The 22,514-nt window shown below is 41.7% G+C and overlaps 2 protein-coding genes across 6 annotated transcripts; both read left to right on the top strand.

Moving 5' to 3' along the window:
* The first annotated feature begins 5,025 nt into the window (after positions 1-5,025).
* Positions 5,026-10,361, top strand: LOC129586241 (condensin-2 complex subunit D3-like). Its single transcript, XM_055479340.1, is given in 13 exon segments — positions 5,026-5,381; positions 5,535-5,702; positions 5,812-5,897; positions 6,170-6,397; positions 6,463-6,552; positions 6,970-7,197; positions 7,276-7,509; positions 7,573-7,723; positions 7,802-7,886; positions 8,180-8,277; positions 8,359-8,727; positions 8,730-8,958; positions 9,141-10,361. Coding segments are annotated over 13 exon segments (3,117 nt in total). The 5' UTR covers positions 5,026-5,302; the 3' UTR covers positions 10,213-10,361.
* A 1,361-nt stretch (positions 10,362-11,722) lies between these two features.
* Positions 11,723-22,261, top strand: LOC129586240 (dual oxidase-like). Of its 5 annotated transcripts, none has more exons than XM_055479337.1 (18): positions 11,723-12,236; positions 13,367-13,729; positions 14,927-15,055; positions 15,127-15,684; positions 15,746-15,912; positions 16,377-16,437; positions 16,528-16,624; positions 16,706-17,355; positions 17,457-17,600; positions 17,684-18,611; positions 18,929-19,119; positions 19,242-19,526; positions 19,598-19,969; positions 20,118-20,281; positions 20,536-21,060; positions 21,164-21,367; positions 21,523-21,651; positions 21,856-22,261. In XM_055479337.1, the coding sequence occupies exons 2-18, from the start codon at positions 13,702-13,704 to the stop codon at positions 21,979-21,981; spliced, it is 4,758 nt and encodes a 1,585-aa protein (XP_055335312.1). In that variant the 5' UTR covers positions 11,723-12,236; positions 13,367-13,701; the 3' UTR covers positions 21,982-22,261. The 5 variants fall into 5 exon arrangements, with proteins under 5 accessions (XP_055335312.1, XP_055335310.1, XP_055335311.1 ...); XM_055479335.1 differs by lacking the exon at positions 11,723-12,236 and adding an exon at positions 12,248-12,636; XM_055479336.1 differs by lacking the exon at positions 11,723-12,236 and adding an exon at positions 12,248-12,670.
* The last annotated feature ends 253 nt before the right edge of the window (positions 22,262-22,514 follow it).

The following is a 22,514-nucleotide window of genomic DNA, read 5'->3' as shown; positions in this document are numbered from 1 at the left end:
AATGCGCTAAGAAGAAATAACCTCTTTTTTATCAGAGTTAACTGCTCATGACGGAGATTAAGTTTTGGCAACTGCGCGCTGCATGGTCGTGAGCACATTCGACTTCGGCAGTTTAAATCCATAGTCGGTACAGTAATAATGCTAATTCTCCAACGACAAGTAGTGCGGCGGGTTTGCTTTGATTTGCTAGAAAATATCACTATCAAATGCAACATCTCGTCGTGTTGCAATACACTGTAGTCATGTGTTAACGGCTAAGAAAGATCTGGTTAATAAACTCAGTATCGGTGGCATCAACAGCCTTGTAATCTTCTCAACATCCGGTTTTTCCGTTCAGTGGTTAAATCATAAATGCACAAAAGGGCACGATGGATATTAAAAACCAAGAAAAGAACAGGACGATGACAAGCACACGTTCAGCAGCCTGTGGGAATACATGCAAAAAGCTGGCATCGTTGCGTGTGCAATAATATGACTTGAATTGCCTGCCTTACGAGCTGCTTCATTAACCTTTAGCTTCCGGATCATCAATGGAGTTCACAAAGCAACTTCTTAGATCATCCATCGATCGTTTGCTACACGGCTTAAGAAACAATTAGTTGTAAACCGGAAACACGTTAGACTAAAAAGTGTATGCCATAGTTTGTCTGTTTTTGACTCTTTTCATTATGTCCGTAAACTGATTACTGCATAGCAATAAGTAACACACAATATAAGATTTAACTGATTACCTTGTTCATTAAGCAGATCCATAAAGCACCAAAATTTGTCGTGATAGACTTTTCGTCATAACTTTTATTTAATAAAAGTTTTATTTTAATTTTAGGTTATAGTACAGACACCAAGCCTTGTGATAGAACTCTGAAACGATCTACCGGATACAGAAGATGCTCCAGGAAACGGTTAACTTACACATAATATTCTATGGTTGCGTACCCCCAGAACTACTGGACCTGCAGATGTACTAGGAAAGGAAAGTGCACTCGCTTTTTGCGGGCACTTTGTGTGACCGAAGCGTAGCAATATAGATGTCGGTAATGTACCTGATAAATTTTGCAAGTTGTTGATTATGTCACTAAGAATTTATTTTTTCTTGTGAAAGCACACTTACGTGTGCGAGGTATATATAGTTACCTGCAGATATATACATAATACATATACGGAATCTGTATACACAGTATTTGTACATTTAAATCTCTTATGAATGGGTAATTCAGCTACTGTATCTTTCTCATGCATAACATGATATTAATAGACGTATCAACTGGTAGCACTCTCGAAATATGTCTTAATTTATTAGCAGCTTTAGGAACATACTCAAAAACACAAGCAAACAGATGGGTGGCGTAAGCGCAGAGGGTATAATACAGGTAATTTTTCCAGATCGATGAAAAATCATTCAAATACAGGTTTCATAAATACAATAGTTTTTACAAAATTTAATACGGTGATTTAGCTGATATACAGTACGAATGGACAATGTTCTGCGCAAAATCCCTGAAACATACTAATGACCCAGTTGTTCTATAATCGTGAATATATTTTGTGATGATCCGAAAGAATTACAGAAGAGCAGCTATTAGAGAAACTTACATTTTATAGAAAACATGAAATGTGGTGTCGAAGTAGATTGGTTTTGTTAATTTGCTAATTACAGCTGTGGTGGGTATCATCAGACACTTCCCCTCTTAAGGTGTCCGTGCGCTCGGCAAAATATTGTTCGCACAAGTGAATATGAAATACTTGTAAAAGTTTTAACGTCAATCAGCTTGACCCAGACTTATTTATATTAATTATTTCCTAGGCAGAAATTAGGTTCAGTTGTAGTTATTTGTTGAAAACAGTGCTCGTCTACCGAAAAACAAACGAAGTGACTGCGTCAGCATAATGCTAGCCTCAACAGTATGCCCCAGACTATACTCTAATCACACCGGTGCGATATACAATACGATATATGTACTATAATTATGGTAAACACCACTATTATACCGTGTACGGCATCGATAAATATGCATATAGATTATAATATGCAGATAGAAGTACAATACAAAATATAGGTGCCATTACCAATATATATTGCACAACACTTTATCAACATCTTAATAACTTAATCGAACCAATGAGCATAGCAAAGAGAAGAGCAACATGATGTTTTTATGTTCGGCATAATTATCTTGGCACATCGGACCAAAAATGCTGCTGTATCACAATCGTAATGGCGTCAAGAAGTTCATGCGCATGCACACAACACGCTTTTTGTAAATTGTTAACTTTAATAAATAAACTTACCTGTTAATCTTTTCGGGGGCCCATTTTTATAAAATCAGTTAATCCGCTCTTCAAGACTCACGATATCTGAATGCAATCCGTTATAAATGTATATGGAAACTATGGGTGCTTTTTATATACGCCTTTAATGCTTAGCTTGGCTTTAAATAAGAGAATCCTGGTCCTCATTAAATAACCTAAAATTTATTAAGCAAACCCACTTTGCAACATACAGAGTCTTCTTTCTCAGACATCAACGGCTGCAGCGCATAAACATGGTATATCGAGCGTTAGAAATCATAAATCGTAAAATACTGAAGTAGCGCGGACAATGCAGATGTTTCCGGCATGCCTGTTATAAGCGGGCTAGCAGCCTAGCATAAGTTCAGCTTATTGGCTGCAGTAAGATGGCAGTTGCGGCTCTAACTATATTTTTGAAAATCTATATAGACTGTCCATTGTGATGGTTATTCGAGCAGAATATGAATCATTCTTGGCGAATGATTGCGTTCGACTGTCTGGGCTACTGACATTTGTTTTACCGGTTCTTCTGTTCCGCCGCTCGGCTTCATTCTGGATTTGAACTTTCCCGATGACCGCCTATCGGCTTAAAAGGGTCAAACAGCTGTCTCAGTATTCACTTTCTATTCCCTACGTATGAGAGCAATAAGGAATGATCCTGCACAATGGTCAGGAGAGCCGAAGTGGCATCCCGATTCCATGTATTAATATTCGTAGCTCAATAAAATCATTTGTACTGCTACTGGAGGTAGATTTCCTGCATCTTTTCATTGGTAAAAAATGTGCTACACATACATGAAATAGCTTACATACCTAAAATTAGTAAAATACGTAGCATATCGTCGACGGTTGCGACGATTTATGTTTTTGCTTGCAATTTGTTGAAAACCTCTAATTATTATGATTGCGTAAATTGTTTTTCGGTTATTGCGTAACGATGGACGTCATCAAATTTGCGTTATGGTCCAATCAACATAGATATGTGTCTTAATTACATTTCTGCTATTACATAACTTAAAATTAATTACCGGCATCCAAAAATGGGAAGTGGCATCGTGGGCGGAAAAAGCATACTATGTATGGTCTTACAAAACATAAAAGTAAAACTTTTGACAATAGTAATTCGGCACTTTATTTTCCGGGCCGGCATAGATTGTAAATGTGTAATTATTGATAATAAGTGTTGTACGAGTATAATATTGTACATTTAAACATACTTATGGCCAGTGTTGTTATTATGCATTTAAATTTAATAGGAGAATGTTTTTGCTTACAGCGTAGTTTTGCGTTATCATGTGGCCCATATGTATATCACTCACGTTCACGGCATATATCACCTTGCATATTTGACATGCGTTATTATTAAGCGGATGACTAACGCTTTCCTTTCTTCTGTGGATTAAAAATAACAACGGCAGGTGATGGAGAAAATTTTTAAAGCACTTAAAGTGACCCACTGCGAAAACAGATTGCTGTTCCATCCACTTCTCGAATGCGAGTAAGTAGATGTCTCTCGATCCGACTCACAACCAATACTTGCCGTCTTTCAATTATGTATTGCGCGCACGGTTTATGCATGCGGAATATTCCCCACGATAACTCACTAGCCTCCTGCATTAGTATTTCCCACACGCACAAGCTAATATGTGTTTAAAATCAAAGTTTACCAAGGCTATTTGATACAAAGGTATTATAGATATAACGTACTTAGTACTGTAATTCTTTTCATGTTCCTTAGTTTTTTTCCTAATTTTTCGTTTTACGGTATGTCTTTAACTGTGTGATAGTTCTTAATTTTAAGACCTATTATATTAATTATTGTTAAAGTTTTAAATATTGCTTTATTTCTAAGCCACTGTTTATTTCTTCGACTGTTATTTTTTATAATTTTATGTCGCATGAAATCTGGATATATTATAAATCACATTATCATCAGTGCAGCTCTCGGCCTCACATATTTAACTGGCGCATATACGAGGGATTCATGGGAACGTTTTCTACATCATCGTGTTTGTTGAGGAGATGAACTACTTGAACTTGATTTATTTGGTTGCGAGAAAGTGACGAATAAGTGTACCACTCTTGACCTAAACAAAAACTTAGCCTGAAGATGGACATGATCATCACCTTCTACAGTAGCAAAGGAGATACAATTTCTTCCCCCAGTACGTCTATGGCCTATTTGGCCTGGGAAACCGCTCTTCACATTTTGAATATAATACACGCAGAAATCATCTCCGTATTGATTTATCGAATCAATAATAATATTATTTTATTTTTAGTAATAAAACAAATTTCTATAATAAGATTTGTCCTAAAAGTTAGAAATTCCATTAAAAATACAAATATTTAATTCAAATTTTATATTGGACAGACCGCTCTAACGTTTTCTCAACGGATTCCAACTTTTTTAATCTCGCACATTCGAGAAGTTAATAATACGCAGAACACATTTAATAATACACAAACAGAGTAATAACACACACTATTTTAACCTATGATTTAGAGATTGAGTTAAATTTACCTAAAATACAAGGAATATATCACATTGGAATAATTACTTAACAATAAGATCGATAAATGATTAAAGACTTAAAGTACTTACAGTAACAAAAAAAAAACGAAAAACACAAAATAAGCGCATTACCCCATAAACCTGTTGTATCACCATCAACCGCCCAGTCTTTCATCGTCACAATCCGTTGAGGTTTCTACCGCGCAGTCCTCTAGGAGACAATGAACCGATTCCTATTATTAATATTACTTCATGATATTTCTGATAATTATTGAACGCGATGATGAAGAGATTCTGGATTTTGTAGAGCCATGGGATTTTATTATTTACTCAATTTTACTGACTTTATTACTCTTATGAACGTACGATAACTACGGTTCTTCAGAACTACACTTGCCAAGTTCTAGGCCGATGTGTGGCTTCACTGAGTCTACTCCGACTCAGTATATTTGGTAACCATTCTGGACTGCAAACTCGTAAACGGTCAAACCACAAACAATGGAGCAGGACGAGGAATTCAACGAAGTTATCGAAGCTTTCCATGGACTCCGGTTTGGAGAGGGTTTCTTGAACAGTGGTAAGGCGACAGACTAGTTCCAGTTTGCCTGTCGTTTTTGGATTTCCGTTGCTAAAAATGAAATGGAAAGATGCAACCCACTTTGAACTCTTCTCCGAAATCATAGTGTTTGCTTTCTTGCGAACCGCCTCTACACTTCATTGTAATTGGCAGATTTCGTTATGGAATGCTACGATGCTGGCTTCAGTTTGGGTCAGATCGACGAAGCCGTGCTGGAGGATTTACAGTCCTGTAGCATTGATGCATTGTACAATGTGGTGGAAAAGTTGCACCACGCCCTGGAAAAGCCAACGGCGGATAACGGCGGAAACAATCGTCAGAGTAATGATAACTTTGTTGAATGAAGCCGTGAAAGTTTTATTTTTCTGTTCCTGTTAATTATGAGGGAACTGTTAGGCGTGGGCGTGACAGTTTCCGTTTTTTTGCTTAGATCTCCTTGTTGCGCTGGAGCACGCCAAGATTCCTGTACGGGAAATACTAGTTGCCGTTGCAGTGTTTTTGCATCTTGGAGTTAAGGTAAGTTAGTCCTGACCTAAAAGACACTATTTCGTTGAGAATTTATACTGGCCAGTTTATGATATGATTATCCGTTAGAAGTTGTTATGAATGGAGAACTACTGTTCAGGTTCGCTAAACCCTTTGTTAGCTTTGTACGCCGTACCTCGGATGGGAACGCGTTGGTAGTATTCTTTTAAATCTGACGCCAAACAATCCGTTTTCGCACGGAAAACATAAACGAAAATCGGCATTTTGGACTTCCATTACCATATTGTGTTAATCGTTTTTAGGCTAAACGCAACGGCGGAGTTGCCGTGCGCGGTGCTTTGGCCGGCGCTTTTTATATTCTTCTCCTGGCCGCCACTAAAGGCCAGATCCCCGCCGCCCTACACAAGGAGCTCATGATCTCCAAATTGTACTTATTGAGTCTGTTCTCGAAGAGTGCGGACATGCTGTGCGTTCCCGGCGGATGGAAAACAGCGGTTCCGGTGAAAAAAGGGCGCGGGCGGCAAGTTGTGGTGAGATTGTGGAAATGAGTGCGTGGCGAACCTGCCATTGTCATTTGTGTTACTGATCGTTTTAGCTTGAGGAGCCCGACGCCGAAGAGGACCAAATGGAAGTTACCATGGCGTATAATGTAATGTGGCCGGATGCCGAGCTGATGTTGCTGAAGGTAATTTAACAATACGACGACAAGGTAATGTTCGGCTAGCCGGTTGCTGTTAATAATAGAGATAGAAATGGTTTTGGTTATCTAAAGAATTCTGGCAAGAGTTTTTAAAAAGCAAGCTGTATCGTGTTGGTTTCATCCTAGGCTCGAAATTGTTTTTTCACTATGTTAACAACGTTGTACCGTTTTTACTCAAATCGAAAGCCATTTTTGTCTGACCATGAAGGATACACTGTATACAATATTTCTGGGAACAGCTTGCGTGTGCTACAATATTAGAATTATCAAGGATCGAAAAACAATAAGAGTAACCTATTCGTTTATGATTCAAGGATTTTATATGCGCAGTAGTGATGTAGAGACAACTATGGATTACATACGCAGCTTTGTCAGTAGTTAGTTTATGAACTGATTTTGTAGGCATGGGCAGTTTATCTGCAGTCCGTGGATTTGGCTTCTGCACCTTTTCATATGGGCCGTTTAGCGCGTTCTCTGGCCAATGTTTGGGTTCAAGAGTTACCCGGTGAAGAGTTCGTGTTAAATCCCCGCCCACCTATAAACACCAGACGATTGGTCGCCAGCCACTGTTTTTCCCTCTTGGTGTCCGTTCAACTAAAGCGGGATATTCGCGAAACAAATCTGCGCATGGTAACAAACTGAAGCCGTAAATTTTACTTTTCTGTATTGCGATAATTGTTCTTTATTATTGTTTTTAATAATTTGTAGGTGCTATTCGGACTGTTGCCCGGCTTGTTGTGTTTGGCGGACGATTTGACTAGCTACAAACCGACAATTCCACGCAACGTGGACGCTTTTTCTAAACGCGTTACGAAATTTATTTGCGAAATTATGGCACCGTTCCTCGAGAATGATGGCTATGACCAGACCTTCCTCGGGTTCATGCAAAATATGTTTGCAAACGTGCCGGATAGCCAAAGTTATCGGCAGCCGTGTGCTTCGGTAATTTTAGACACTTTCCTTCCGTTTAGTTTATTTTCGTTAAAGCCCTGCTTGGTTATCTAGACTTTCGTCCGGTTTCTGGATGCGCTTAACTTCAATTTACGGATCGAGGTGGTACAGTGGGTGGTTATGGAATCCGAAGCCGAGCGGATCAGGAATCGTAAATTTGCTTTGGAAGTAATTTCTGCCATTTTTTTGAAAGATTGGCAAAATTGTAGGTCACTGTTCTTAAACATTTATTTACAACGTAAGTTCTTGAAAGAAATTATTTTTTTCTTTTTGATTGTTACAGTTGATATACCATACGCTCAAACTGCGACCGTGGAAGCCATCGTATGGAAAGTTTGCTGTGACCGATTGAAAGACAAATCTGCACAGTAAGTTTCTCAGTTGCTTTAGTTCATTCAAGGACTAAGGATAGCTCTTTTCGTTTAAGCATCGCGATTTCAATTTGTTTGTTTGGTGGTATTCTAGGTGGTCAGAAGTTATGGGTGAATTTCTAAAAATTCGCGTAAATATTTAAAAAGATTATAGATGGTATAATGTTTTGACCGCAACAAAAGTTTTGCGAGCTCTGTGCTTACGTATTCTCTTACAAGTGAATATCTGGTTTGTTATCTAAGACCGTCAATCGTTTAAGAAGAAACTTCATCCTTTTACTTTTTTGAAGAGTCCGCAAGATTGCTGCATCTGTTCTTCAATCTCTTCCTCTTGAGAAAAACGGCGTTAAGTGGATGGAACGCTTGCATACAGCTCAGCAAGATGAAGGTAACAGGTTTATGGTCTGGAGCAAACAAAAACTTTGTGGTCAGTAATTCGTGTGTTGATGCATTGCTTGGTCTCGAGTAGGTTCTTTTCGGAAAGTATTCGATACGATTTTGGATGGCTGCTCTGATGTCTTCGCCACCCCAAGAAGGACATGCATACAACTTTTGGGTAAACTGTTGAGAGCGGACACTGGGGACCATTTGTTCAGCGAGCGTGTGCGGGAGGTCATTCTGCGTGCTGCACAGGATCCAGCTAAATTAGTCCGCCAGGTCAATATGGAAGTTGTAGCTTCGTTGCGCCATATCGATCAGAATGTTTTTGCTGATTTATGGATTAAATGCGTTTTCAATCAATACATGGATGCTGAAAAAAGTATTCGCGATGCGACAGTCCGGTCATTTCTAGCAGTGATTATGGAGGAAATTGTTCAGCCCATGGATCCACGAGCTGGAAGAACGTTATGGCCTGGAACGTGTTAGGCCGCATCTGTAAAGACGAAGTTGGAAATTTGCGGCTGTTGCGGCAAATGTTATGCGATATGAAGAAAGACGCAGATGCCGTGGGATTTGATGCAATTAACAAAAACACGATCAAGTACATCAAAGCAAATGTATTAACAAAGGATGGCACAGACAAAACCGTACGAGCAACAGCCTGGAAATTTGTTGCAGAACTATCAAGGTAACATTTTTTCACAGTTTGTCACTGTCACCGTCGATTTGATTAAGTTCGACTTCTATATTCGAAGTTTGGTAAAATGTATCTAGAGACTTTGGTACTCGTAATTTGACACATCACGCTCTGTCAGAGGCACATTGGACACACTGTACATTGGCAATTGCCACATCACGCTGTTTATTTAGACTCATCAAGGATGATCGAAATGTGGATTTCGCATTGGACTTTTTGAAAACTGAGGCAGATGTGGCTGAGGAGGATATGGCTTGTGCTAGTGCATTCCAGATTGTGCATTTTAATCTCAGCGTCAGTAAGCCTGCTGACCTTCAGCGCTATGGACAGCACCTTCTGAGCATTTTTCCTCGAACCCGTGGCGTGGCTTCAATCGTAGAAGCTGTCCGCTGCATTCATTCTTACTATGAATTGTGCGATGACTCCACAGAATTTACTCCGTGGTCCAATAATCAGTTACTGGAGGCTACAGACAGACTGGATGAAACTTTGCAGCGCTTAACTGACTTGGACGACCCAGATAAGGATGCGGGCGCAGCCTTTGACGTCAGATTGATCGGAGAGATTGCTTTACATGCCGGTTTGTATCAGAAAGGTCAGACTGCTACCCGTTTCGCAGAACATGACCCCTTAAAACTGATTGTGCGGATGTGTGATTTTGGGGGACCTCGCTCACGATATCGCCCATGGATTCGAGCCCATGCAGTTTTCGCGCTGGGAAGGCTATGCTTGGGCACCAAGACCATTGCATGGAATAACATTGCAGCTATCGTTGATGTTGCCAACGGACTTAATATCGATAACGGTTTGCGGCGAGACGCCATTGTTGTGGTGTTTGATATCTTAAGAATGTTCGGGGATGTTGTCGAGACCCATCTGGGCAAAGTGTACGGCTGGCTGAGTGACCCCTGCATCGAAATTCGCGGTGATGTTATTAACCATATCCAAACGCTGCTGTTGAACGAACATTTGCAATGGAACCCGACGGTATTTTATCAGTTCCTGACGTCTACCTGTGACCCGGATGAAAGCATTAGGGACAGCGTACGGACTTGCCTGCGTTCTTTGATTAAGAAACGCAACAATTGCTACACTGATTTTGCCGAAGCGGTAGTGTTTCTTCCGCGGTGCATAACCCATCCTCGCTTTAAAGCGGCGCAAGTTGCTGATCGGAACCACGCTAAGTTCCCTTGGTTGGCCGACAGAATACCGAAAAACGAGTGGAAATCTATGCTTTTATGCTGAAACAGATGAATGACCAACAGAAAAGATTGACAGTTCATCGTATTCTGGAACAGATTTTGGTACCGGTGGTAACAAAAGAAGTAGACATTGCCCGCCCTGCGAACAGTGCATATCGAGATGTTTTAATGGACGTAATGAAAATACTCGGCTTAAAGGTAAAAATAAGTAAAAAAAGGATAATTGTGTACAAGCATGAGAATGCTATCAATTACGAATGCTATCAGTTGTGCACAAATATGCGACTGCTATCAATGCGCCTAAGCCGTTGAGACAGCTAATAAGTACTGTAATTCTTTTAAAGGAAATGGAATTCTCTGCTTTTCTGGAGGAAGAGGATGAAGATGAGATAGACGATGAAAATGAAAACGAAGACGCTCGTGAAGATGCTGCTCAACGGCAGGGAAAGAAAATGTCTAAAGAAGAAATGAAACAAATTTGGAATAAATTCAGGAAAGAGCTTATCCAACGTCACTTGATTCCAGTCTTGGCGGCGGTATACCGACAGCTTCGTGAGCTGACAAATGATCCTGAGCTTTTTAATGCATGTGTCTCGTTAGTGGACCACATGGCTCAAATTAGCGATATTGATCTAGAAGGTAATTTACATATGTATTTAACGTTAATGACATGGTTGAAATCGAAAATGTGTTTTCCCAGAATCGGGAATCGTGCAATATCATAATCATATTCATACGTACAATATTTATATACAGTTAACGTTGGCGGAACATTAGCTGTGAATTATCGTACATTTCACAATCGATAGTAACCTGAAGCAACTAACCAAGAAAAATACATCTAGAAAATTTGAGCAGTACCTAGTATCAATTTTTCGGTGAATCAAATTTTGATTTTATGACCTTTGATAAAGTACTGCTGAGAAAAAGTTGAAGAAGGTCTTTTCATCATTCTACGCAAGTTATGAAATGTTTTTCAGAACTGGCGCGACAAACTGGAGGCACGGAAGGCTTGATCTTCAAGGCTCTGGTAATTGATATAAAGCTCCACCGTTGCAAGGTAAGAAGAATCGAACGCGAGCAGTGTGGTGTCTCCCGCTGACTCGTCGGTAAAATCACATTATACGGTGGGCGAGCAAACCGACTATACTATACGTTTTTAGTATCCAGAAGAACGAACCAGAGAGGTGTTCGTTTTGCTTTTGAGTATTTAACAATATAACATGCTTTCAGGAAGCACCAGCATCTGGGGAATCAGGTAGAACCGATGCTGTGTTGTCTGAACCGGATGACATCCCATGGTGTCGAGAAACTCCGAATGAACAACTTGAGGAAAGACCGGAGCGCTCTGTGACCGTGGAGCCGGTTCTCTCTGTGACCGTGGAGCCAGAACCGAAACCACAAAAACGCAAACCAAAGCCAGGATCGGCACGCGCAATCAGCACGCCCATGGTCAACCGCACCCGGGGAGCGTTGAACTTGACCTTTGGATCAGACATTAGTCAGATCACTGAAGATCGCACGATGGTGCAGCGCGGTTCGCGGAAGTAGGGTTTGCTGTTACTGCGATGCATGTATAACCGTGAGGTTTGTCCTTTACTGTTTCTGAATTTTCGTGTTATTTCATGGTAATTATTTTATCTGATTATTTGTGCGAATTGGATTTTTTAGCCCTAGGTGTAGCAAAAATCTGATAGACGATGATCGTTTGAAGCAATGCACTCAGTGTGAAAACGAATATAGTGTAGTGATTATGAACTCTCGTACTGGTTGATGTTGGAAGAGGAGACATATAAATATAAACGCTTGAAAATACCGAAAATCCGTTTAATTTCTGCGGGGTGCGTTCATCGCATATTTATATGATTGTGTGTACGGTGTACCGATACAGCGTCTACAGTCTGTAGAGGAACAGTGAGCGCGATTACGTAAGAGATGCAGACCAATCACGTGATACGGATCATTACGGAGCAGAGACTGGCGTGCGGCTGGTCTGGTGGAAATGAAACGAGCCACCAAGAAACAGCTCCATGTGGCCATCCAACGACGTTGACGCACAATAAACAGGTGATGGAAAAAGCTGTACCGTTGCGCATTTTTCTGGCTCTTTAGGTATCTTGGTCGCGTATGCGCAGGCGTTCTATCCATCACCACAAAAATAAGCTGTTTTATGTCATCCGATTACGTATTTGCATGAATGAAACATGTAGCACACCGACAGCTACAGGTGGATTGCGTGGCGATGATTTAATGATTGCTACTTTCTGCTTGAATGCTTGTTTGCTATGACTGATTTCTATTCAGTATCTGCTTACGAATATTACGAACAAGCGGAACAGTAACAGTTATGATTGTGAAATGCCTAAGGATGCTGGATGTCCAGATATACAGCTAGAATATTCATAATTTTGTACGACTATCCCACTGAACCATCATCTCATGGGAATGCGGAGAGTGGAAGTGATAAGTACGCATGCTTTGCAAGCCTACTAATTCTGATGGTAATTCAGTCCGATTTACGATTACGATTTACGATTACGATTACGATTTTACGATTACGATTTACGATTACGATTTTACCGAGTAAGGCCGCGTTAATCAGCTGATAAAATAATGATTAAATGCTAAGGATCACTAAGACAGTTATTGAAATACGGATTTTAGGCTGCACTGCTGCCGTACGGCGCTGTTGTGTTACGTTTCTGCAATTAGGATGTAATAAGAAAAGGTTCTACTCCGCCAGCAGTAATATTGCTAGCAAAAACGGTGGTGCTACTTTTTTAAATCATTCGAAATTTTCTAGACCACTTCATAACAGACTAAAGATGCTGATCATGAGCTGAGCTTACTTCCGTAAAGATTCTTTTTTGTTGAGTTATCGCGCTATACGTAACCGCTTCGTGAAGTTGCACAGCCTGCCGTGAAAGACTGCAGTATTCAGGCGCGTACAGTGCAAAAATGCTGGTCATGCGTGCAAGAAGTGCCGCATATGTAATCAGACTCTTGTGCAACAGGTACCGTATAGTGCACTAAGGTGCCGCTGTGTACATATACTTTTTTTAATTTCCCGTAAGCCATACGTTGGTTACCTTTGTTTCACTGCATTGCGAATTCTAACCGTGCTCTCTAAATGCCTATTTCGCTATTTAAGTCTATGAATATGGATATCGCGGGTTAACGGCGTTTGTACATTACAGCTCCGACTGATGATGATTAATCCTGCAAATCATTCGGCTGTATTTCACGTTCTGAACGTCATGCCGTGGCGCAGTCATGCTGTTACGTGACATTTCTGGATGTCTAATTTAAGTCAAAAATTTCCTCATTGCACTTGACCGGATTTTGTGCAGGATCTCTGACCTCTCACTGGGATATTATTATTACAATATTATTGTTGGTATACTATATTATCCTTTATGCGTTGGACTGAAAAAGTGTATTGTTCGCTCATGTATTTCGGTTATTTTTGCCTGCGGACGCTTCCGTTTGCGGTGATCTGTTTGAACTCTTCGGTCGGGATCCAGACGCAGCGATGCTGATCAGTGCGCGGTCACTAGCAGGTACACAGGTCTCTTAGTGCAGCACCGGAAGTGTGTCAGTGGAGACACTGTTGCAATCGTTGAAGCATAATAACGACATTCTCATAATGGTTACGCATCTGCAAATATTAGCATACTTATTTTAATTTGAACAAGTGCCGCGTTTCACCGTTTGCTTATGCTAAAACTGAAAATTTCGTTTTTCTGGGATTTGTCTCTGACAGTCTACAAACAGTATATTAGTTGGCGGATGCCAACATCGGCAGTGCGGGACTGAAGCTGACTAGTGAGCTGCATAAATGTTTATAATCTGAAATGACGCTGAATTTTAAATTTTATTAAGCAACTACACACCCAGTTGACTTTCGTTCTTCAAACCAAAACTTTTATTGACCGTGTTGTGGTTTCATATCTGGCACAGCTGTGTCTGTCACTGTGCCACTACAGTAGGTCAGCTGGCTGTCAGCTGTGATTAACTGTTCATAATGAGCAGCAGCAGTGAAAGCAATGGTGAAAGTGATCTGAGATTGTAATCATTGTATCATGGTTCGTAATTCCAGGGCCCTAAACTTTTATACACTCGCTGGTAATTCTGTAAGTATACCTGCAGTATAAAACGTAAACCGTGTTCCGTTAATTAAACGCTTAATTTTATGGGGTAACTGATAAGCCAGTGTGAGGGAATGATGGTTTTCTCGGCACTGATCATTTCTGTGGTCTGTGGATAATGGATATTTGATGCAGCTACTTTTGCCTCTATATCTTTAAAACAAAAATAGTTCAATCAATACTTGACTTAATTTTCACGGAAGGCAGTCTCTTGTCATGAGCGCAAATCTGACATTAGCTTTGCGCATAAGAGAAATATGCACGTAACTCGGGTCAGTTGCATAAGTGTAATAACACTTGCTTTATGCTTTTTTGTGTTAGTAATTTTTCATGGTTAAACGATTTTCCGCTTAATCCTGTTGCATAATTTTCGACATTCGATCGTTTTGTTTGTACACATGCTTTATCACATTGAATGCCTTATTTGCAGTCTACTGAGTGCACATAATAAAGTACGTACATATATTTTCATCTATATTGCATATCTTCTGGAGTACTCGAGGTTTTCTCATCGAATATTATATGAAGTTGGTCATCACTTCCAGCGATAGCGCGCGCGTAAATTATATTCGTACTGAGCCATCATTGTTAACCGCATTATGATGGTAGGTTTGATATGGGTTTTCATCGCAATATGTTATGAGACGTTGTCGGCTTCCGGCAGCCGAGGTCCGGTCGAGGTACAACGATACGATGGATGGTATAATAATCTGGCGCACCCCGACTGGGGCTCAGTTGGTAGGTGATAATGCGATTGATCGACCTAAAATATGTTTACAGTTTGAATAGTGCTTCTGCTAATTTTGCAGATTCCCACATTATCCGTAAAGCTCCAACTTCCTACACAGACGGTGTGTACATGCTGGCGGCCTCCGCTGAACAGCCTTCTCCGCGCCTGCTTTCGCAACGGTTTATGAAAGGTCGCGATGGTCTGCCGTCGGTCCGCAATCGCACCACCATGCTGGCCTTCTTTGGGGAATTCCTGGCGTTCGACATCCTGCAGGGTACCGAGAACAGCTGTCCCATTGAGATGCTGAAGATCCCCATTGAACCGTGCGATGGGAGTTTTGACCCCGAGTGTCAGGGCGCTCGTGCCATGCCTATCCTGCGCACCAAATACGACCAGCGCACCGGTCACAGTCCGAATAGTCCGCGGGCGCAGCTCAACGGTGTCAGCAGCTGGCTGGATGGCAGTGCCGTGTATTCGACCAAAGATATTTGGGTACAGCATCTACGGGAATTCCGGGGTGGTCGCTTAAAGGTCGACGCCACCAGTAATCTGCCGCCACTGAACACCATGGGCGCGCCCATTGCCAACCCCGCGCCCAGCCGCTTTGACTATTATCTCGACCCCAGCCGGCTTTATAGTAAGCTCGACCTTGCAGTCCGTAATTTTAAAATATTTATAATTGTACTAATATTTGATAGTGTTGGGCGATGCGCGATCAAACCAGCATCCGCCGATTTTGGCCATAACGATTTTATTCTATCGGTTTCATAATGTTATGGCCGAGAAGATCCAGCACGAGCATCCCGACTGGATGGATGAAGATGTGTTTCAACAGGCTCGTCGGTTGGTGATCGCTGTAATTCAGGTGCGAAGTTGCCACAGGATTGTGTCGAGCTGCCATTGTTCAGATGTTGTAAAACTGAAGCGTGATACTAAAGCAATAATTAATGCGTGGTACTTTAGTATTTATTCGTGGCTCTACTACAGTATTTGTTCGGCGGTCGTTGACGTGCAGACGTAGACGCTGTACCGATTACGGCGAACGATCTGGGAAATCTCCAAGCGCGAGTACAACCAGACCACAACTTACTTTCGCGCATGATGCGCTAAAGATTAAGACGTTGTATGTTAAGATATATTATTTTGTAATTAATGATACCTAATTAAGAAAAAAATTGTAAAATGCCTTTGCCATGATTGCAAAAAGATTGTTGATCGACGGATTAATCTCGCAGTTTGAGTATTTTTATGGCTGTCGTAAACCAATATCATTACGGTGAGTCGGGTGAGATGATGCGATGCCCTCATGACGTGTGTTCCTATTTACAGAATATCGCGCTGTATGAATATTTACCGGCGCTGTTGGATACCGCCACGGATGCGTATCGAGGTAAGCTGTAATGGTCGATTACTTCCTTCCAAAAATATAATTAGAACGGCTGGTCACTGGTCAGCTTCGGTATTATTTATGTGTTTGTAGGTTATCAGCCGGATATTCACCCAGGTATTTCGGACGTTTTCCAAGCGGCAGCGTTTCGGTTTGGCCATACGCAGATTCCTGCTGGATTGTATATTCGGTAAGCCACGTCAGTGTCTTGCGTTAACGAAAGCAGGAACAAAATCTTTTTGTAGAAATGTAACCGATAAATTTTCTGCAGAGATGAACAGTGCAATTTCCAACGTACCGACGAAGGCTACCCGGCGTTCCGCCTGTGCAATATCTGGTTTGACTCGCAGAGTATGGTTCAGGAAGTGGGCGGCATTGAACCCATCCTTATGGGTTTGGTATCGCAGATTGGCGAACGAGAAGATGCTATCATCATTGATGACTTACGGGAGCACATTTTCGGCCCTCTGGAGTTCTCCCGACGAGATCTGGCGGCAGTAAACATAATGCGTGGCCGCGATTATGGCCTCCCTGATTACAATAGCGCACGGAAAGCCTTTAAACTGACCGCTCTGGCTAACTGGTCAGACATTAACCAGCAGTTGTTCACCACCGAACCGGAATTACTGACGCTTCTGCGCGATATGTACAAGGATCGGCTGGACGATGTGGATTTATACGTGGGCGGTATGCTGGAATGCGACGGTTCTAAGCCGGGAGAGCTGTTCAGTCAAATCATTCGCGAACAGTTCTACCGGTTACGCGATGCCGATCGTTTCTGGTTTGAAAATATTGAGAATGGGCTATTCACCGGCGATGAGCTGCAGTTAATCAAGCAGACGACACTGCATGATGTCATCGTGGCTGCCAGCAGTATTTCACCTTCGGCCATTCAACGAGATGTCTTCTTTTGGAGAGATGGTTAGCTCCAGTAGATTCGTACCTGAGACGTTGCTTTAACTTATGAAATTGTTTTATGGGATTAAATTGTAAAACTTAAAATGCATACCAGAATTTTGCAGGCGATCCTTGTCCACAACCGGCTCAGATTCGTGGGGAAATGCTGGAGCCTTGTGTAGCCCTTGGTCAAACTCATAAAGATGTTTTTGCTGGGAATGAGGTGGCTTACATCTACACCTGTGTGCTCATATTCCTCATCGCGATTCGTGAGTATTGCGTTTGCAATAATTGATTTCATGAGTGTATGCTTGACGATGTATCATCTTACTTTACCGTCGATTATGTTTAGTATCCATGTTGGCTGGATATTTGTTGGTGAAATATCGTGGCCGCACGCGTCGAAAGTACCTCAAACGCCAACAAGATGTGTCAGCTGCACAACTACTTCATACTGCGTCGGAAACGTCATCCTCTACAACAGCCACATCATCCATATCAAACCCTTCTCTTTTTGACCATTTTCAAGAGAAAATTGTAGCCGTCGAATGGCTGCATCATTTTGCTCGCCGCCCCGTTAAGGTCAAATTCGGCTCGCTGCATCTGTTGAACAGTCATAATGTGTCAGCGTTTCCCGAGGGGCGCATCCATGTGGAAAGTCGGAAGGGTGACCGGTTGCGCAGCGTTGCACTTTCAGACATGAGCGCTTTACTGATGGAGGTCACCGAGAATGCCGCTGAGGAGCCTATGGCCATGCTGCATGTGCATAAGGAGCCTGATTTAGTTTTGATTTTTGAGAGTACTGATGAACGTCGACGCTTTGTGAACACAGTTAGGGAATACTTGAAGGTGTGCGGCAAAGAGCTAGTGGTGACCCCGACAACAGCTGAGCGAATTGTGGCCACGGCAGAAACCAAAGAAAAACGGCAGCGCCGATTGGATCATTTCTTCAAAATCGCCTATGAGCGGGCTTTTGGGCTGGATGAAGTGGAGCGCAGTGAAGCCGAGTTAAAGGAGTGCCACGAAGCGCTGGAACTGAAACTGAGCAAAGTTGATTTCGCTGAAGCGCTGGCCATGAAACCTAACACCACCTTCATCCAGAAAATGTTTAACTGTATTGATAAGGCGGGAGAAGGACGTATCTCCTTTCAGCAGTTCTTGGATCTCATTGTGCGCTTTGCGAAAGGCGATTTCAAAGCGCGTTTGCGAGTTGTTTTTGATATGTGTGATGTTGATGAAAATGATCTCATTAAGCGTGAAGAGCTTCTAGATTTACTTAGGTACGTGAGGGCATGGAAAAGGACATAGTTCTGTAACATCTTCTGATAGCATACTTGTATTAGGTAGTATCCGGTATCTGCTGCAGTTTGCAAGTATTTATTAATTAATATACGTAATTAATATTGCATGCATGATGCATCTACTCTACGAGTACATCGGCATATTCGTATAACAACTTGACATTTTTTACCCGTGCCGGCCTTTTTGTAACGAATACATTTATATAAATAATGTTTCAGCTCATAAAAAATTCCTAATATCCAAATGAATTCTTAATCATTATGAAAATTCATATGTTTACGCTTTACATTTGCAGAAGTCTTTTGGACATTGCGGCATCTCAGAAAGGTGGAGCTGCCGCTGGTGTTGACGTAGTGGCAGCTCAGATTCTGGAGCAGTATGGCTTGGCTCACAAGTCTAAATTGTCTTTCCAAGACTTCTTAACGCTTTTCACAGAGGATGCAGAGGTCATGGATCATCTGTCCAAAGTTGGGCTTGATTTCAAAGGTATCAGCATTACTTATGTTTGGGCGGTTGTACATGTGATTCTTACGCTTTCACATTTGAATTACGATACCTGGATATAAGTCTATTGGTTTTCAACGGCCAACAAAAGGGTGTTGTTTTAGGAGTACGGCAGACGTTCTTGGCGGGAAACAGACAAAATCATAATAAAGACACTATGGGAGCGAAAAAGGAGCGGCTTGCATCTAATGCATCGGGTGCGCACATTTCTGCAACGGATACTATGGCTTTCATTAAAAGTCCCGAAAAACCCGCTGAACGCAGTCGATCCAGTACACAGGAAAGAATAAATCAACTGCTAACATACATGGAAGAGCATAAACAGCACATTTTCTACCTCTGCGTCTTCTACGTAATTATCGCGGGGGTGTGGTTGGAACGATTCAGTTGTAAGTTATTTAGCTGACTTACAACTCGTAAAGTGTGTGTAATTATTTGAATTCAACTTTTTGCTTTGTAGATTACATGTTTCTGAATGAGACCAATGATTTGCGACGTGTAATGGGAGCTGGCATCGCCATTACTCGCGGCTCAGCGGCAGCCATCAGCGTGGCCTTTCCAGTTCTTTTACTCACCGTGTCTCGCAATATCATCACTCGACTACGCGAGACATTCTTGCATCACTACATTCCCTTTGACTCGTTGATGAGCTTCCACAAAATTGCTGCCTGGACGGGTTTCTTCTTCGCAGTGGTGCACACTGTTGGTCATCTCATCAATTTCTACCATGTTTCCACGCAGCCCATTGCGCACTTGAAATGCCTGTTTAAGGAAGTCAGCTTTGGCTCCACTCCTCCACCGTTCACGTATTGGGTCTATCAGTCGCTGACAGGTTCGTCTTACCATTAGATTGTAGTCTTTGTAGCTGAAACCAATCTGTTATAAACGGCTCACAGATGAAACGCTACTTATTGTTACAAGTTTCTAGATTTCTCGATTGTTGCTTGAATTATTTGTTCAGCTGATTAATATGTGTCTAGGGCTTACTGGTATTTTATTGGTGATTACGGTATGCGTCATGTTCGTCTTCGCGTTGCCGGCGGTTCGGGAGCACGCCTTCCACTACTTCTGGATTGTCCATCGTGGTGGATATATCATATTCTATATCCTTTGCATCCTTCACGGATTACCTAGGCTAACTGGGGTGCGTTAGCTAATATCGTGACTAATTATATATAACTTGCTACTGTTTGTACCACAAGTCTGTGTAGTGAATATTCACAATGTGAATATTTTGACGCCTGATTTTCAAAACCTGCCCATAATATACAGTACCGTCTGCAATCCAGTCGTGAGCTTGTTTATAGGGATGGTAGTAACCATCTATACTTCCAGGGCAAGTTGCATTAGACTGTGCTGGAAGGTCTAGCTAATTCTTATAAGACTGGTTATTTGCAGGACGCACGTTTTCCGTTGTTCCTCTTAGTGCCGTTAGTCGTCTTTGTGATCGATCGTTTGATGAGTATCAAGCAAACCGTCCAGAACCTACAGGTTGTGGAAGCCGAACTATTGCCTTCAGATGTGATCCACCTGACCTTTGAACGTCCATCGCACTTCACTTTCCGCTCTGGTCAGTGGATCCGGCTGGCTTGCACTGCCTTCCGCAATGAAGAAGCGCATCCCTTCACGCTGACCTCCATGCCGCATGAACCCCTGCTCAGCGTGCATGTCAAGGCGCATGGTATCTGGACATGGAAGTTGCGACAGGCTTTTGACCCGGTCAACTGCGAACTGCATAATGATGTTCATGCTCATCCTAATGACTCCCAGCTTAAACAACGGTGCTCTCACGAATATCAACCGCGTTTGCGTATTGAGGGACCGTTCGGAGGCGGTAACCAGGATTGGTACAAGTTCGAAGTGGCTGTCATGGTCGGAGCTGGGATGGGCGTAACACCGTATGCTTCCATACTTAAAGACCTGGTAAAACAATCTTAAACTCAACTTTTAAGTTCGATTGTGTTTTATTTCAGCTTTATTTAAGCTTTACATTTTCACTCAGCTTTAACATTTACATTAATAATAGGTGTTTGGCACGTCCACCAATCGATATTCTGGTATATCTTGCCGGAAAGTATATTTTCTTTGGATCTGTCCCTCGCATAAGCCTTTCGAGTGGTTTGTGGATGCGTTGCACGAGATCGAAAAGCGGGATGTCACTCGAGTTTTGGAGATGCATATCTTTGTCACGCAGTTCTTCGATAAATTTGATTTGCGGACGACTATTTTGGTAAGACTGTGGTAATCTTGATGAGCTCGGAAAAATTTGTTACCGCTGTATCTTTGGGATCGCAATATGTCCTTCTTGTGTGCGCATTAATATGCTTTGTGTACACGTACATCAAAAAGCGTTTTGGTTATTTGAATGAACATTTCATATTTCAGTACATTTGTGAAAAACATTTTCAACGATTGTCTCGACGGAGTTTATTCACGGGACTGAAGGCCAGCAATCACTTCGGCCGACCGGACGTACCGGCATTTTTGGCATATGTCCAACGGAGACATGCTAATGTAGGTGCATGCGTAATTAAGTTATTGTTGCCCTGGTAAATGCCATACTGGCTAAATACTCGCACTTGCATAAGCCTAGCGGTAAGGTATAAGATGTGGTGAAGAAAATAGTGATACATATATGGAACCCTTACGTAGCTTATTTGCATAATTGGTATCATAGAAGCGGTGGGCGAGAAACGTTACCTGTGTCTTTATCTATAGATTTCCAGCGTGGGGGTGTTCTCTTGCGGTCCAAAGCAGATGACGGAGTCCATTGGTCAAGCCTGTGAAATGGTGAATCGTCGCAGAGAATATCCTAGATTTGTGCATCATTTTGAAAATTTTTGAAAATTTTATAAGGTTCTGGAGTTTTGCGTTGTTTGAATTTTATGGGAAATCCCTGTGATACAGAGAAATGAATTAATGAATTTGAACTGGTCGAATTTTTTGCTCATTTGTTAGCGAAAATTTTTATGACAGATAACCTGGCTTCTGCTATGCGATTTGTTTTGCAGCGGAGGTAACTCACCGATAAACTTTCTGAAAGTTTGGTGTTGAAATTGATTTTACATTCGTGGTGATATTTTTCGGCACGCTGGCTGTGTCTGGTGCACAGAGAGAAATAAAATGCAACTTACGAAATTTCGAAGTGGTGTCCAATAAGGAAGTTGCTTGTTTACTTTCAGCATTACTACGGATGTGTGTTCTGGAGTTAGGTAAAAAAAATTCTGTTTTGGCAGCTTGATTATCAAAACATAAAAACGGATTTGCCCTCCAACCCACGCATGTTTCTGCCGAAAGATAATCAAAGAGGTCCTTGTGACTTGTGAATTGCGAGAAATTAAGTACTAGATTTATCCATTAACCTGGGGTGGCAGCCA

Source organism: Paramacrobiotus metropolitanus, unplaced genomic scaffold, assembly GCF_019649055.1.
Source record: "Paramacrobiotus metropolitanus isolate TYO unplaced genomic scaffold, Prichtersi_v1.0 Parri_scaffold0000020, whole genome shotgun sequence".
Taxonomy (NCBI): Eukaryota; Metazoa; Tardigrada; class Eutardigrada; order Parachela; family Macrobiotidae; genus Paramacrobiotus; species Paramacrobiotus metropolitanus.
This window is presented reverse-complemented; position numbering and strand designations above follow the sequence as displayed.

Excerpts from the sequence above, each read along its gene's own strand:
- LOC129586240 (XM_055479337.1), top strand. The coding sequence starts at position 13,702 with ATGCTGATCAGTGCGCGGTCACTAGCAG. Across the intron at positions 13,730-14,926 it reads CAGTGCGCGGTCACTAGCAG|GTTTGATATGGGTTTTCATC; the intron begins GTACACAGGTCT and ends TTATGATGGTAG. Across the intron at positions 19,527-19,597 it reads GTGGTTGGAACGATTCAGTT|ATTACATGTTTCTGAATGAG; the intron begins GTAAGTTATTTA and ends TTTGCTTTGTAG.